Below are 12,611 nucleotides of genomic sequence, written 5' to 3'. Positions count from 1 at the left end.
TCACTAACATGCAAAAACACCACTTTTAATTTGGAAATATACTAACTGCTGTGTAAATCTACTACATGGCATATATAGTAATAATCTTCACTCCTAATACATTGTCCTCTATACTATTAACTTTTAGCAGGTACTTAACTTTTTGCTTCAGAATTGGGTATTACTCTTAAAGAGTTTCTTGCGACAATCTCTCCCTCACAAACTTAAGTTGTGAGTACTGGTGGAGCTAAAGTGTTGTAAATTTAATAGCCATCAACTCTACTTCAGCTGTAACACACTTGCTCTGTCCTCCCCATGACACAGAGTATGCACGAGTTGTTAATCTTTCTCATGGAGCATGCATTTCTGCAAAACTTCCAAATCCTTAACTCTTAGCTCAAGTAATCAGATTGCTCAAAATGACCAATCTGTGACCTTCACAGTTCCTCAGTGATATTTGCTCCTTTACTATTTAAAACTCTACTTCCTCTGTGTGCTCATACACCCACTCCCCAACAGTTCACTATGAAAAACTGAAATGTCTCCCTTTCTCAGATTTTTTTTCTATTTCACTTATGCTGCAAAAAACACAAGTTCCAGGATTGTTTCATGTAAAAAAGCAGGCAACTTTGGATTTTAAAGAATATTCCAATAACTCCTGCTTTGATCTCCTAATCCATTTACCAAGAACAAGCCTGCTAGCCTGAAATACCAAGACGACTTTTAGGAAAAAGGCTGATTTAGATATACATTTCTGCCCCACAACACTCCTTGTCCTGTGTTTGACTGCTCTTGTCCAAAGACCAAGTTCTTGCGGGGCCTTTGGGCAGGGAGTTTGAGCACGTCACCTACAGGCATTTCTCCCTGAAAATTTACAGTTTGCACCATTCAGGCAGCAGCATGTTCTTTAGTGATCATCCATTGCCCAAAACATCCAAAAAATTCCCAGAACACCTAGCCACAATATCCCTAAAAAAGATGAATATTTAATACCATCCATCAATCCAGGGATGTGCCCATTCCAGCTAGCATCGGGCACAAGGCAGAAACAATCCCTGGATGGGACATCAGCTCTTCACAAAGTGAATACAAGAACACACGTACACTAGCGTCATTTTAGCATCACAAAATCCACAAACCTGAATTGTCTTGGAAGGAAATCAGAGCTTGCTGTGGAAACTCACCAGGAAAACATGCAAACACCAGGCAGGGAACACAAGGGAAGTGACTCCCTATTGTGATGCAGCAGTGCTACTGCTCCGCCACCGTGCCACCCCCACATGTGTAATTATTAACAGTATTATTTACCTGTAAAATGTAACCTACATGCTTTAACACATTTCATCATGAAAGTACAAATCCAAGGACTCTAAGTGTGCAAAGAGCTGGAATATCATAAATTTAATGTGCTCTGTGTGGCAATCACTGCCTGCTGCTGTCAGCACAGAAGGAAGCCCCAGAAGCACGTAGCGATTAACAAGTGGTTGAGTTTTAAGATGACGTTTACATCGTTCTACTTTACTGACAAAATAAAGTAAGAGATTAAAGTCGAATTTTCCACTTTAATCATGAAGCAGGCCTTTTTCTTCTTCATTGTGTACCTTTTCTCCGAGGCCCAGAAATCTGAAAAAATAAAAAAAAAAAAAAAAAAAAAAAAAGGCACAAAAGATTGTATGTGAGACCTTTAAAATGTATTGTGTCATTACGATGGGGAATATGCAACACTTGTATTGCCTATGTGAGAAATAGATTAAGAAAAGCACCACAAATACATTTGTATGTCAGCAATTAAGTTTGATGATTTGCTTCACCCACATCAAACCATTCAAACATCAAAGCACGCACATTGATCCTGTATGATCTGCAAAGTTGCTTTCTTTCACATACTGATAGTAAGCAGAGACTCTGACGTCATGCTCCAACATAACACTGTTCACCCTAATTTTTTGCTGGAACTGCCACTCACACGTGTCACGTCCATTTCTGAGGATGTGCTCAGAGGATGCATCAAATGAATGCTGGGAATGAATGGCAGCCATGTTGCATGCGCATACGCATTCTGAACATGAAATATAAACCAGCTCTTAAGTTTCAGTCAGCTATATTAACTCCCTAAGCTTCTATGCAACCCATCAGAGGGACCATCTGGCTTGTTACCAGCGCTCAGTTTAAAAGCCCGCATCTCTAATGGAATGGGGGTGCATTAGTGCCTATGGGAATTGGCTAGCTTGCACATCTGGAAAGGCACCATCAATACTGAAAGGTATATGCAGGTTTTAGAGCAACAAATGTGCCTATCCCAGACGTCTTTTTTAGGGAAAACTTTCCATATTTCAGTAAGACAACGTTGAAGCACATACTGCATCTAATAGAACTGCATGGCTTAATAGTAGAAGAGTCCAGGTGCTGTACTGGCCAGACTGCAGTCCAGACCTTTACCAATTAAAAACATTTGGCGGATCATTTAATGAAAAATAAAAACAAAGATGATGCAGGACTGTTGAGCTGCTATAATCCTATATCAGTCAAGAATGGGACAACACTCCTCTCAAAAAAGTCCAGCAATTGGTCTCCTCAGTTCCCAGACATTTATGGACTACTGTTAAAAGAAGAGGGGATACTACACAGTAGTAAACATGGCCCTGTCCCAACTTTGAGATGTGCTGCTGCCATCAAATTTAAAATAACCTTATTTTTTTACTTTAAACATTTGATACGTTTTCTATGTTCTACTGTGAATAAAATATGGGTTTATGAGATTTGCAAATCACTTCATTTTGTTTATATTTACATTTTACACAGCATCTGAAATGTTTTGGAATTGGGGTTGTACACATTTTAAAGCAAAATTGAAAGAAAAAACAAAAGACATAGAGATGGACAGTACAGGACAATGTAAATTAATGCATTAGATTCAGGCTGCAATAACTAATCAATAAAATTCGATAAATTTGTTGCCAACATTTTTCACTGTTGTATAGTTGGTGATGTCGCATGTATTATGTTGCATTATCACATTTGGCAGCAGTGCATTTCAACATTGAAGACGGAGACAATAGTCCAAAATTGTGACCCAAAAGGTCTAAAGTATGGGAACATTTTGTGTTAAGGTTTTCCAAAAATATGGTTGGTTGTAAAACACGCAATGCAGAATTGGCATGGCATGGGAATATAACTGTCACACATGAGCACCCGAGTAGGAAACAAGTAGGAGCGAGTAAAGATGTGCCAACACAGTAAGCTAACATCCCACTGTTTATTAGGGCGCTTCCACACTCAGCTTTAGTGGTCCAGAAACCGCTCCCAAATTTGTCCTCTGCTCCAACTTCACTGCACTGGTTTGCTTTCAGACTTTAAGTGATTCAGCTATACTAGGATGCACACTCAATGTACAATTGTTATCAACAATTAAACAGAAATAACAGATAATCTGAAACAGTTTATATGTGCTACTGGCATTAATTTTATTATTTTACTTTGTGAGTGTGAAAGTGACCTTAAAGATAACTTTAAGCTATTGTTGAATTGGTAGTTCTGCTGCAGATGTATTAGTTGAAATTGGTCTGTTTCAAATACAGGCAGTCCCCAAGTTATGAATGAGTCCCATTTACAACTCCGTTATTAAGTTGAATTTGTAGTTAAGTCAGAACAGATACACATGGTTCTTATTTAGTGTCGGTCAAATATTTGTCCCAGTATACAATATATATTTTACCTCTCTACGCATACATACTCAACACTTAGTGGCAACGTAATCGGACTTAAATCAGCTCATTCCACAAGCCAACAAACTGCTGAAGCCAGGCAATGTTTTCACGTAAGGGTACGCTAAAGGGAACTAAGTTTCAAAAATAAACCATTTCTTGCAGACCTTCACATCAGTGACCACCCTGCCTCCAGAACTGTGTAACCATCCTGACCTGTGAGCGTCAACTGTGCAAGTGCTAGACAAGAAAACATCCACTCACTGAAGAAGCGTTTGTCTTAAGTATCACTCCTTGCTCCTACACAATCTGATATTAAAAGCACATACTGATAGCCAAATGTGTACAAGTTCATAGCAAAAAAAAAAAAAAACCACCCAGGTCAAATATGATAGTTTGTGCAGGCAGAAACAAAATATAGCTAACTGAGAAGTTATCTGCTTCATGTGGCTAATTCTTAATGCATTCAGCTTGTGCCACCTTATTTACACTGGTGTTTATCAGCATTTATGGTCCTGCAACCCAGGTTTGACTTTTTTTTTTTTTTTTTTTTTTTAATTCATTGAGGAACCACTAGCAGCAATTGCAAACCACCCCCTTGGCGAAACAAATCACTTAGAAACAGGAAAACGTTTATCAAAAAAAATTCAGGAATAATAATAGAACACATGCTCTACAGAACTGTGACAATTATACAGTGAGAACACAAACATGATTTAGAAAGTGACTAAGCAATTTTACATCTCTGCTAAAGAAAGTTTAAGCATTACATTTTAAAAATGCTAATATTATAATTTTTAAAATATAAAGAAAACCTACAACACTTATAAACTACATAGCTAGAGGTAAAAATATTATATTTTGAAGACTTGAGATTTGCATGCTCAATCCAAGTTTCAATCTGTCTTCAAAGAGACATTTTAATAAACTGATAGGAAATATCAGGAAATATTTCAACAAGTGAAGACTTTTATCAAAGCTTCCAACAGCAAACTTGCGATCACCACATATATATGGACAAGTGTGGCAACTGAAGCCTACCTTGGTATAACATGCCATCTTATTGGAGTAGACTGGAACATGAAGTCAGTCTGCCTTACCACCATGCTGCTGGAGCAGAGACATACAGAATTCAACATAGTTGACTGGTTGGAGGAGGTTGTATGCAAATTTGAAATTCCTCCCAGCAAGACTGTTTCTGCCTGATAATGGTGCCAACATTGTTTCTGCAGTAAACATCTTGGAACAGAAGCATGGAGGGTCCTTTATATGCTTCATGGGCCACACCCTGCAGTTGGTAAGTAATTATGCACTTAAACATCCAGACCTTTCAAAAGCTTCCGGAGCAGCACGCTGCCTTGTGGAGGATTTGAAAAATAGCTACAGAATGGAACACCTGAGCACAAACTTGTACAGGATGGATGTAAGCAAAAGATAGAACAGCACAGTCTACATGATTAGTCGACTGGTTGAGCAAAGGTGGCTCGTAACTGAAACACTGTCAGACCCTACTGTCACACTGGCAGGCAAGTAGAACCATGACTTAAAAATTGAGTAATGGAGCCTGCTTGAAGACCTTTTCACTGCTCTTAAACTTTGAATTTACCACTGTGTTTGTAAGTGGGGAGAAATATCCTACAATTTCAATACCCCTACTTGTAAATAGGGCCCATAAAATCTCTTAATGGATTTTTCGGTCAAGTGCAGTGCTGGCTTTCCAAGTAACTACTACAGAGCAGCTTCAGTAACGATGGAGTAACCAAACACAAGTTTCTTTTTAAAGTTACTGAAGCAGCTATAGTTTATATTTTTTAAGTTACTGTTGGAGCAAGTACCATAACTAAGTTGGTTGTGTTTTACCGCAAAAACATAAGTTTGTTGCATTTTAAAGTGTTTTTTTTCCCCAAACACCAAATATAATTCTCTCCTTTGTTATATGTTTTACAGAGGTTGAGAAGTGAAGACTCGCTTGTCTTTTAGGATCAATGGAAATTCACCAGATTTGCACAATGAAATTGTAAAACTAATATATCAAGGATTATGGGAGTTATTTTCTGCAAAATACGAAATTAAAATGAAAATACAATCTCTGTTTTAACAATTATTTTTCAAAGTCTATGCACAAGGATGCTGCCAAAAATCAAAAATAAAATGAAAACACACCATTTGCAATTTTATTTTCTACACACATAAGATGACACAACAATACGGGTATGGAAATTGAAGACAAAATGGAATATAAAATTAAATTATCCTTTTATTATTTCATTTTCCATCTTGTCTTCAATTTCCATACCCGTATTGTTGTGTCAAACAACTCTTATGAGTGTAGAAAATAAAATTGCAAATGGTGTTATTTTATTTTATTTTTGCAGCATCCTTGTGCACAGACTTTGAAAAAATAAATGGCAAAAGAGAGACTGCATTTTCAAATTTTAATTTTTTTTTTTTTTTTTGCAGAAAATGCATTACCTCCCATACAAGAATATCTTCTCATCTACTGAATAACATTACTAGGTATGCACATCTGAAGCAATAAACCACAGAAAGCTATCACCTCCCAGGAACACCTATGTTATGTTGGAACCTGATCTAGACCAGTCACGTCCCGAGACCAGTTTCCAATAGCACACGATTGGGTTTATTTTGAGATGTCAAATATAGTTCCTAAAACACTACTTCAATAAAGGATCATTTGCAGTAAAGATTAAATGTGTCGCTAGAAACAATCTGTTGTGTGTATTACCGCACACCACAACCTGTAAAAGGCCTTTACGAATATTAATAACCACTAACCCATACAGCTCAGTCCCAGATCAATAAACTTTCTTTGCTTAGAATCATTTCTCTAAGTACTGTAACAATTTATTTTGAACACAGAACACACTGTTACATACATTTTACCTGTACAAGTTAAAGATGACTAAGTGGTCCATGACTTTTAAATGTATATGAGCTATGCATTGTACTGTAAGTATTGAAAGCAACATTTTATCATTCGTAGTACTTCTAAGAGGTCCCTGCTTTAAAAAAAAAAAAAAAAAAAAAAAAGAAAGAAAAAAACATGCAACAACAACTTACCTTTGTGGTAGCAATGCTATTTACAAAGCTTATTTGTTGAAAGCCTTTCTCACTCATTGTGAGACAGACTTCCCATCTGTCATTCACAGCTTCATTTACCACCTTCAATGCAACACCGGTCTCATCCAGTTTATCTTTTACGTATAGGTCTACGTAACTTCGAAAACTATTAACCTTACAAACAAAAAATTTAAAGTAAATTTCAAGGAATAAATTAACTTTTAAACTTTTTCATCATCACAAACTACTCTGAAATAAACAGTCAAACACTGAGAACCCAGCTATACATTTGTACCTGTATATAGAGATAGATATATAGATACATAGATATGTATATTAAAATGCTACATATAAATCCAACTCATGACATTTTCAGTCCTGCCTAATTCAATGTTACCTAGATATCCTGTATCTATAAATCATTAATCCTTTAGGATTTGAAGAAAGGATACAGCTGTAAATTGAATTTGATTAATGCTAGACAAAGCCGTAAAAAAAACTCCAAACCCCCACATTCATGGCAAAATTAGTAAATGCTGGCATTTAATCAGATATTCTAGAAAAAGCAATACTATGTTTACCATAAATGCAGCAATTAGTAGAAGTTTTAGACTTCGGTGTTTGGAGGCTAAGTATAACGTGAAAAGTTATGTGACAGATGTAATATAAACTACTAGCCAACCCGCGGCGTAGCATACGCCGCATAATTATGTATTGATGGGTGAACACTTCCTGAACGACACAGTTGTTCAAATGGGTTGGGTTTTATGGATACCACTGTGAGTGAATGAAAAGATGGACCTCTGGAGAGAGCAACATACAATTGTCCGTGACTGAAAGCGGGATCGTCTGTGACGATAGAGGCCATGCTGGTGAAAGTTACTTCGTCGGTAGGGATAAGCTTCAGCACTTGTTCATTAAGGTGTAGCGAGTCTTTGTTGTTGACGCTTAATATAGCTTGCGTACTGAGTTGTTCCGGAGTCACAGTTGACAAACACATTTTTAATGTCTTTTATGCACAGGGAAAAAAAATTAACATGTGAAACATCTGTAATGTAGTAAGGCATAATGTAATAAGGCACCAAGAAAAGTAACACTGCAATAATGCACGCAACGACCCGATCGCTGTAAACAGAAGTGAAAACAAAATCGAGCCCGGTGCATTCTTTAAATGCCTTGTAGCGCAGTGGTAGCGTTGCTGCTTTGCAGTAAGGAGACTCTGGAAGATTTTGGGTTCGCTTCCCAGTTCCTCCCTGTGTGGATAGCACTTTGAACACTGAAAACACTGGTATATGAATGTAATGAAGTATTACTCTTATACGTCCAGCGCTCTCTCTCTCTCGCGTGCGTGTGTGTGTGTGTGTGTGTATGTGTCGCTTGCTCTCTCGCTCGCTGCACTTGTTCCTGCAGGCATATGCCGTATAATTATTTATTGATGGCTGAACAGTTCCGGAAAGACACAGTTGTCTAAAAGGGGTGGGGCTGAGGATAGAACAGTAAGTGAATGAAAAGATGGAACTCAGAGAGCAACATACAACTGTCCGTGACTGAAAACTGGTTGTGGCAGATACACGCATATCTTTTTGAAAGTTTGGCCCTGTGCCTTATTAATTAGTCATCGCAAAGGCCAATCTAACAGGAAACTGTCTTTGTGTAAAAGTAAAAGACAAATTATCCGCGACAAACAAACTGTTTTATATGCTGCATACCAACCCGCGGCGTAGTATACACCGCATAATCACGCTGCTTTTTTAATGTTTTTTAAGCAGAGGGAAAAAAATGAACATTTGCAAAATCCGTAACGCTGCTTTCAGTAAGTACAATGCACACGCGTTTAATTTGTCGGTCACTTTTTGCCAGCCGTCCTTTCTGGTTTGGGCTGCTTTTGCAGTGTTACCGCTTGTGCATATTAAATCTTGAAATCCTTCGAGTAACTAATTAACTTACTACCACCCACAGCTTGTGTGAAAAAAATGCGCCCGTTCTTTCATCATTTTGTTGCAGCCTATCAAAGACTTGCCGATCATGTTTTCTAGACTCAATATACATTGGCTTTTCACTCAGCGTGGGGGCGCGCAATCATCTCGGATTATTACATCCAGCTAATCTGCTACATGGCTGAAAAACCGATTTATCCCGGATGAGTTTCACCGGCATTAATGATTAGGAATCTGGTTGGAACAAAACCCTGCAGCCACAGGGGTTCACCAGGACCGAGATTGGGAAACACTGCTGATCACAGATGAAACCGACTCAGGTGAGGAGTTGGGGCGGGCAAAGTAGTTGCAGCTATTGATTATTCAGTGTTGTTTGCCTGGGTATCTGATCTGCTCAACGGGATCAGAAATAAAAGGAAAACAATGTGAAGGCAATGTCACGGGTGTTCATGTGGTATAGCGGGTCCACAGCTCCCCTTCAAAAGGCCATTTTTAAATAAATAATCACCGCGCTCACAGCGTAGTTTTGTCAATGACATTTTTCCAGAAAAACCCGACTGATAGAAACAAAGTTACCTGATGCAGGAATTTCTATAACATTGAAAGAAGTGTTGTTTCCATGAAATACATTTGAAGCGGTAGCCATGGAGGGCAAATGAACAGTCAACGTGGCTCACAGCTGGATTTGGACCGCAGCACAGACCAAAGCGAGTGAGTATGTGTTTGATGAGCTGTTTGAGTTTGCGGGCATGGCTCCTTCCTGCGTGCGCCATGGGTGTCTTATCTGTCTGCGGCTTAGTGAATCCACGCCCCTTCCTTCGTGCGCCATGGGTGTCTTACTTGTCGGCGGCTTAGTGAATTATACCGAAAAGACAACGTGGCTCAGAGGTGCATGTGTACTCTAGCACAGACGAACATAAATGGCGGCATTTTTTCCGAGTCGTCGCGTCCGAGTTGGTGGGCGTGGCTCTGCGACTTGTCGTCGTATCCAATGGTCTTAGAGTTGGTGGGCGTGGTTCCTTCCTGCGTGTGCCATGGGTGTCTTACTTGTCGGCGGCTTAGTGAATCTACGCCCCTTCCTGCGTGCTTTCATGGGTGTCTTGCTTGCTCTGGCGGAGGCTTGATAGATAGATAGAGATAGATAGATAGATAGATAGATAGATAGATAGATAGATAGATAGAGAGATAGAGAGATAGAGAGATAGAGAGATAGAGAGATAGATAGATAGATAGATAGATAGATAGATAGATAGATAGATAGATAGATAGATAGATAGATAGATAGATAGATAGATAGATAGATAGATAGATAGATATAGATATCCTGTACATCTCTAACAGATTTATATTAAGGTTCAAAGGTTGAAATGCTTCACAAATTTTTAACATAAGAGATGAACTGTAGCAACTACAAAAATATCATTACAAAGTATTAGTACAACTTTTTTAGAGTTCTATATGAATACTGCAACATTATAATGAAAGTAAAGATATCCTTACCGGTAATTTTTTTCCATTCAAAATGACTTTGATCCCTTTACAAGAGCCAGCAACATCATATGCTCTTCTTGTGAGGAGAGCAACTATATCTCTATCTAATTTTTCCATCTTAAATTTTGCTAGATCTGGCTGGAACACAATGCAGGTATAATCATCCCCATCAAAATACTTTATTTTTGGATCACTTGTTTTCGTCATATTATTCATCCAAGTCTTAAAGAAAATGCAAACAACATATTATTAAATCTGAAACACAAACTGCACAGCAAATCAATGTATTGCCTTAAGTCCCTTTCTTCAACTTCAAAAAGAACGGTATACTTAAAGACTTCAAATTACCAATTTTTTAAATGATAGGGGAAGGTTTACAGGTACATTACAATCATTGCCAAAAAAAAAATCATTCCAATTAAATTACATTCAGCTGTGTTTGTAATCACTATACAGAGCCATTAATGCTTTACAATACTGTAATGGTATATGAAATACGTGTATTATTCTGAAAAAGCACTGGTCAGTTGGTACCTGACAGATCTTAAATATCAGCATGACATGGTTATGTGTGAAATAACAATCACAGCTGCTATTTAAAAATAATGGATTCATAAAATCATAGATATGGATATTTTGACAGCTTACCATAAAACACCTGTGTACAAAAAACACTCATTACCACTGAATAGAAAGATCTGCTGAAACAATTTTGCAATCCTGGTAACTAAGCTACATACCCCCCTCAATGAATAACTCACTTTCGAGTTTCTTTAACCACAGAGTCAAATCCTGCCAGACAGAGACATCATTCTAAAAAAAAAATCTAAATATGTTCAGGGCTACATAAAAAAAATGCAAATACAAGAAAAACGTCAAATCTTTAAATATACATATTTATGTGTATATATGTGTGTGTGTGTGTGTGTGTGTGTGTGTGTGTGTGTATCCACAGACCTGCAGTATATGCAGATAAATTAAAAAAGAAATTATAGTAAACATGACCCTTTATGAATTTTTGGTGTATTTTCTATTTGTGTTAGAATTTACTTATTTATTCTGCATATATTCAGTGACAGTAGTTACTCACAGTACTGTGGAAATTTTGCATGTACTTCGCTAATATAAAATAGCATCTTAGTAGTTCTTACTTCATTCATAATGAGGAATGCCGCTAAAAGATTAAAACTTTGAAATGTTTACATTGACTAATTTACATGATAATTCCAAGAAATTATCAGGACTATAACTGAATAGCATTACAAGTAAATAACACACTATATTTTAGTCAATAAAATGATAGATTACTAGTTGTTCTGTGATCATGAAATGTGAAGTCTTCAGTGCAATTGGCTTGCACCTTTCTACTTTTTAAATATTAATAACATTTACCTTTTCTGATAAACTTACCTGTTTGAAGCTATGCTTATATTCCTTACATGCTGTTTCCACTGTAAACTTTGTACTGAATATATTACACAGCTTTGCACCATACCCATTTCTGCCACCTGTAAATAAAATAGGTATAAACTCCAAAATTACATTCCATCCATGTTATATGCAAGGTGTACATATACATCTATGAAGAAAACAACATTCTCAAACCTGCTTAATCCAATTTTGGGTCGCAGGGGGTATAGACAACTCAGGAAGTACTAGGCGCAAGACAGGAAACAGCCATTGATAAACCCACTCTGGCTAATTTAAAATTGCCAATTAACCCAACCTGCATGTCCTTAATGTGATGTAGATGTGGAAGGTGAATAAGAGTACCTAGACAAACTAACACATTTACAACTCACACATATTTACAGAAACCATTTAAACTTTACCTGTAACCTTCTTTTCATCATCATCATAGTTGCTCGATGTTAACAACTGTCCAAAGATTAAAGCAGGAACATACATCTTTTCATCTTTGTGTTCTACAACTGGAATGCCTTTACCATTGTTCCAAATGCTGATGATGTTGGACTCTCTTTAGATGTTTATTTAAAAAAAAAAAAAAAAAAAAAAAAAAAGGAGGGAGAGGAAAACACAGATTAATCTTGTGGGAATGGGAATAGGTCTGTGTACAATCGAGTCAGAACAAAAACATTACTCTTTAATTTAGAGTGCCATTCAATAACATCCTCTGTTACACAAATAACTACATTTTTGTTCTAATCTGTTATTTTTCTAACTGCAGACTTACATGTGCTATAAAAAATAATTTGCTAGCAGATATCTGAAGTCAAAAAACAAATTTTTACAAAACAACAGATATATGCAAGACATTCAGATTCCACAGAGTATTTTTGTCACTTTTTGGTACATTAAATCTTTTAGGTTACCAGCTTTCAAATTGCTTACATGTGATATTTGCCTTTTCCTACTGGTAGATTCAGTGATTCAATCCAATTCACTCAAGTTTCTAGGA

The 12,611-nt window shown here is 37.1% G+C and overlaps 1 protein-coding gene across 2 annotated transcripts in view; it reads right to left on the bottom strand.

Annotated features, from left to right (window-relative positions):
• top2b (DNA topoisomerase II beta) overlaps window positions 1–12,611 on the bottom strand; it is a 136,280-nt gene that overhangs the window by 66,840 nt on the left and 56,829 nt on the right. For both annotated transcript variants that reach the window (XM_051935519.1, XM_028818156.2), the window contains exons 5-8: window positions 12,025–12,170; window positions 11,603–11,700; window positions 10,202–10,414; window positions 6,765–6,938 (exon numbers count right to left, since the gene is read on the bottom strand). In XM_051935519.1, coding sequence (XP_051791479.1) covers window positions 6,765–6,938; window positions 10,202–10,414; window positions 11,603–11,700; window positions 12,025–12,170 — 631 coding nt within the window. The remainder of the gene's footprint in view (window positions 1–6,764; window positions 6,939–10,201; window positions 10,415–11,602; window positions 11,701–12,024; window positions 12,171–12,611) is intronic.

This window comes from Erpetoichthys calabaricus, chromosome 13 (genome assembly GCF_900747795.2).
Source record: "Erpetoichthys calabaricus chromosome 13, fErpCal1.3, whole genome shotgun sequence".
NCBI lineage: Eukaryota > Metazoa > Chordata > Cladistia > Polypteriformes > Polypteridae > Erpetoichthys > Erpetoichthys calabaricus.
This window is presented reverse-complemented; position numbering and strand designations above follow the sequence as displayed.